This window comes from Athene cunicularia, unplaced genomic scaffold (assembly GCF_003259725.1).
Source record: "Athene cunicularia isolate RWA unplaced genomic scaffold, athCun1 SCF_35, whole genome shotgun sequence".
NCBI classification, from domain to species: Eukaryota; Metazoa; Chordata; class Aves; order Strigiformes; family Strigidae; genus Athene; species Athene cunicularia.
In genome coordinates this window covers 27,832-32,622 of record NW_020799433.1, presented here as the reverse complement: position 1 = coordinate 32,622, position 4,791 = coordinate 27,832, and the positions used below count along the sequence as shown (strand labels likewise).

At 59.5% G+C, this 4,791-nt stretch overlaps 2 protein-coding genes across 3 annotated transcripts in view; one reads left to right on the top strand and one right to left on the bottom strand.

Annotated features, from left to right (window-relative positions):
* LOC113490821 (periaxin-like) overlaps positions 1 to 553 on the bottom strand; it is an 11,017-nt gene extending 10,464 nt beyond the window's left edge. Inside the window, exon 1 of the mRNA XM_026867410.1 lies at positions 546 to 553. The gene's annotated coding sequence lies outside the window, so the exon portion shown is untranslated. The remainder of the gene's footprint in view (positions 1 to 545) is intronic.
* Positions 554 to 3,076: 2,523 nt separating this feature from the next.
* LOC113490824 (semaphorin-6C-like) overlaps positions 3,077 to 4,791 on the top strand; it is a 4,065-nt gene continuing 2,350 nt past the window's right edge. For both annotated transcript variants that reach the window (XM_026867416.1, XM_026867415.1), the window contains exons 1-2: positions 3,077 to 3,260; positions 3,598 to 3,768. In XM_026867416.1, coding sequence (XP_026723217.1) covers positions 3,236 to 3,260; positions 3,598 to 3,768 — 196 coding nt within the window. In that variant the 5' untranslated portion in view covers positions 3,077 to 3,235. The remainder of the gene's footprint in view (positions 3,261 to 3,597; positions 3,769 to 4,791) is intronic.

The following is a 4,791-nucleotide window of genomic DNA, read 5'->3' as shown; positions in this document are numbered from 1 at the left end:
TGGGGCCAGTGCTGGCTGGGATCCCTTAAGGACCCCCCGGGGATTTTTGGGAGGGGGACAGGGGACAGGGGTGCTGGTCCCATGGGGATGGGGATGAGGGGTGACGGACCCCAGGGCCTCTGTGCCTGGGGGGGTGGCAGGGAGGGGGAAGGCTCAGGGGGGGCTCAAAAGGCACTGAGGGGGGGTCTGGGGGGGGCACCCAGAGGGGCATGGAGAGGGGGTGTACTCAAAGAGGGCTGGGGTACCCAAAGGGGCACAGAGGAGCTGTGGGGGGTCACCCACAGGGGGCTGGGGGGACATTCGAAGGGGCACAGAAGAACATGGGGTCACCCAAAAGGGCTGGGCAGGGCATCTGAAGGGGCGCCCAGGCACATGGGGGGCACCCAAAAGGGCCAGGGGGGCACCCAGTGGGGAGAGAGGCCCCAAAAGGATTTGGGGTGCAGAGGGACAGGGCTTAGCAGCCCTGGGGGAAGGTGGTGTGGGGAGAAAAGGAGCATTCCAAGGAAAAATGTCTCTGCCAAACATTTTCCCAGTTTTTATTTCACTGGGATGGGGCAAAAACACGGCCCTGAGCCATATTTTGGGGCGCAATCCCCCCCCAAAACTGGTATCACTTGGCTTGGGGGAGCGATATCAGCCCTGCTCTGACAACTGGGGCCTGCGCCGACCAAAACCCTCTGGGTTTTGTTGTTCAAAAATGGTAAAATTTATGTTTGGTGGTGGGCAATGAGCGGTTAAAAGATCGTCCTTAAATTTCAGAGCCCTAATTATGGAGTCCAAGGCCTCAGCTCAGGCCCCAGCCAGGCCAGAAAAGTGGCACTCCGGTTTTTTTTTTTTTTTTTTTTTTTTTTTGGCACAAATTGTGCCAAAGGAGACACAAATCTTTGATCTGTTTGGAAAAATCCTGTTGGGGTCGGGGTGGGGGACAGGTGGTTGGTATTAAACCGGGTAAATAATGAGGTTTAAAATTTCATTGTCAGTTTGGAAAGTGACAAAAACCCTGAAACAAAGAGCTTGAGGCCCCAGCCAGGACTGAGAAGAACCGCTCACAGGGTTCCTTTTCACGGCGCTGGGGATCGCGCACACATCGGCACCAGATCCCTTGGAAAAGGCAGTCTGATACTCATGGCTTCTTAGAACTCATTTGCGTAGTAAAAACAGAGTGAGGGTCTTCTCCTCCCCTCCTTAGGGGTCCCCACGGCCTTTCTCGCACTGTCCCTTTAGTGAACTTTAGGTCTCTCGTGTCCGTCTCTGGTCACGGAGTGACTTCATCCCTCCTTCAGCTCCTGTTTGTTCCAGCTCTCAGCACTTGTGACCCTGGCGTCTTCTCAGGCCCTTTGTTTTCTTGAGGATGCTGCTACCAGGGATGTACTCGGGGAGTTTTTCAGAGTGTCCCAGGTCTGTCTTATCTTCACTAGGCAAGGAGTTAAAGGTTTCAAAACATCTTACAAGCGGGTGACTGGGTAACGACCACAGAGGGCAGTGAGGAAAACGTATAAATGAAATTCCATACATTACAGTAAAATACAGGAAAAAATACAAGCTGGTAATCCACAAAAGATGTCTGACGTTAAAACTAAAAGTCCTATTTCACAGGTCTCTCTACGTTAGCAATTTCAAGTGTATTTGTAGCAGCTTCCCTTCAGGAACTTTGCCAGGAACTTCGTGAGGAACTCAGCAGGCTGCCTTGTGCGTCACTGCGATGATTCGGTCAGGAGAGACAGAAAGGCGGCCGGCGGGTACCAGTTTCCCATCTTCCTTCCAAGGCCTCTTTCTCCTCAAAGCCCTGCTGCTTCCCCGGGCCTGCGCAGGGCTGAGTGGCAGATGTCCGTTTGCCTCTTAACATGTTGAATCTCCCACAGGCGCGCGGGGCTGATGTTTCCCACGCCGGCCAGTGAAACCCGGGCTTCTCGCCTGGCCGGGGCTAGCAGCTGCTGACTGCCCTTGCTCTCGGGGGCCTCGTGGTAGTTGGGGTGCTGGGGTTGTGCGGTGCTGGGGTAATGGTTTTCCAGGGTCATCCCACAGTAGTTTTAGGGAGAGCCAGTGTTACTGGGTGCCAGGGTTATGGGGGTGTAGGCTTAGAGTGAGCTGGGGGTATGGGGTGTTAGGGTTACGGGATGGCAGGGTGTAGGTGGGATAGCATTAAGGTGTGTTATTTTTAGGGACAAAATCTGGGCTTTTTGGTCCTGGATTCCTGGGTTGCTTACGTTCTGGGGCACGGACATGCCTCCAATGGCAACAAAACATTTTGGGTAGCTGCCGGAGAGGACGCAGGACCTGTGGTGTGACGCTTGTGCCCTGGGACAGGAGGTTTGTGACCCACCCAAGCAGAGAAATGGGCTGTGTCACCAAAGGCACTCGGGGAGCCTAGGAGGTTTGGTGGGACTGTTGGGGTGACACAGGTGTGCTTGCCTGTGACCTTGGCTCACGGGTATTTTGTCTTCCTTAACCACAGCACCTTGCTGCTGAGGATTGTCCATCCACAGCCTGTTTGGAGCAGGAAATCCAGACTGTTACTCATTTTTCTCCACCCCAGAGTCTCTCCAAGTCTGGCCTGAGCCCTGGGTCCAGTACGAGGGACCAGATGGAAGGACTGGACGTCATCATGTGCGGAGAGGCAGAGGCAGTAGGAGCCGTTGGCTCACCTGGCAGGAGTCAGGCACCAAGTGTCTCTCTTGGCTCCAAGGTGACTCCTGCCAGCAGCTGCCTGCCTTGGTCAGGACCCTTAGCTTGGATGTAGTTGCTTTTGTTTGCAAGGAGCGGCTCTTTGTCCCCCGCCCTGGGCATGACCCCCCACGCATCACAAAGGGCCACCGGTGCCTCCCAGTGCGGCGCTGCGCTGGCATGGGCAGTGCTGGGGAGAGACGGGCTCTGATGGGAGCAGCACTGCCCTGGCACGGGGACATGGCCTGCCAGCCTCAGAAGGCTCTGCGGGGCCTTGCTCTTCCCCTCACTGAGCACTTCCACAGCACAGGTGTCTGCCTGGCCGCAGCACGATGGGCCAGCTGACCTCCTGCTTCTCCCGGCGCGTCCCCGCTCTGTCTCTGTAGCACCAGGCATGGCCGGTTCCCGGCAGAGCCCCGGGTCTTATGTCCACACTGTGTCTTTGCCGGGGCAGCTCTGGTGGCAGCCAGCTGGGTGTCCTCGTGTCCCAACGGCATTCCAAGCTGCTCCCGCTGTGACTGCATGGAGGTGACCTGGCGTGGGAGGACGAGGAGACACCTGCTTTTCCAAGATGCCCTTGCTCTTGCCAAGCGCAGGTAAGAGGAGAAGATGGCAGCACTCTTTCTTCCCAACTCCTGCCGCCAATACCGGCCCTCAGGTGACGCCTCACAAAGCCCTCTCACGCTTGCCTTTGGTCCAGTGTCCAAGAACGTCCCAGGGAGGTTTCCTTGGGAGGGTCAGGCGGCCAGAAACCAGGGCTGTAAGAGTCAGGGTGTCTCCCCGGCCAGGACGTTGCGGGTTTGTGCGACCAGCAACTCTGAGCCACCCTTCCCAGGGTTCTGTCTGGGTGCAGAGGCTCTCCCAGGGAGGACTGCCATAGCTGCCCCCACCGAAGGCAACCTCACCATCAGCGCCTGCTCTTCCTGGCTGCAGGTGTGGCACCAGCTTCTGGCTGCAGCACAGGGCGCGTCTCAGCGAGCTCCGGGTGCTGCGCAGCGAGAAGGCGGCGTGCGGGTGTGCAGAGGAAGAGACACCGCTGGGCCTGGGCTGCTGCTGGACCCTCATCCTCGCCTGGCCCAGCAGCTTCCGCGTGGTCACTTTTGTGTGAGTGGCGGTGATGTGTCACCCAGGCGTTGGGCTCTCCGGCCCAGTGCCTTCCCTCAGAGCCCAGCTGGCTCCTCAGGCTCGCGTCACGGGGTGGGGGGGGAAGCAGAGGCACCCCTTTGCTTGTGTTCGACTTGTGTGGAGTGCGCAACTTGACCTGGCGGGGGGAAATGGGGGTGGCAGCCGTGACAGGGATGTCCCCAAGCCCCTCCCCCAGCTTCGTTAGGGCTAATGAAGCGCCCCACACCCTGTCTGGTTGTCACCTGTTCCCCTGCGGTCCCCAGTGTCTTCTCGGGCCACCCCGGGGTCTCCCCACAGTCCCCAGTGTCCCTTTGGGTCACTCCAGGATCCCCAAAACGCTCTCTTGGACCTCCGGGATGTCCAGTATCACCCTGAGTCAGCTCAAAGTGTCCTCTGGGGTCCCCCTGGGTAACCCTCGTGTGCCCCATGATCTCCCTCATCCTGAACATTCCCCTCGGGGTCCCCAGTGCCCCCCTGGGTCACCTCACGGCCCCCAACGTCCCCACCAGTCACCGCATGTCCCCAGTGTGTTGCAGGGTCTCCCAGCTCCCCCTGGGATCCCCATGTCTTGCCCTGGTGTGACCCAGTGTCCCCCTGATCCTGTGTGTTCCTTTCCAGGGTCCTCACTGTCCCTCTGAGTCCCCCTGGGGTGCCCCCATGTCCCTCTAGTGCTGCTGGATCCCCCTGGGGTCCCCCAAATCTTGCTGGGTTCCCCCTGGTCCTGCCTGATGCCCCAGGACCCCCCGGTTTCTCCCAGTCCCCCTCAGCCAGTCTCCTCCCGGTGTCCCCCTGCTGCCGCAGCTCCCCCGTGTCCCCTCAGGCCCAGCCCCGCTCCCCAGCTCTGGGCCCCCCCCAGAGGGCGCGCGATCCCCCTCCAGGCCTGTGCGCACCCACCCTGGGGCAACAGAGCCGGTTCGGCACTACCGGGCGCCGCCCTCGGTGGCCTCCCGGGTCCGATCCACCCGCCGGGGTTGTTCAAGCTCCCCCGGGCCGGGCCGGGCC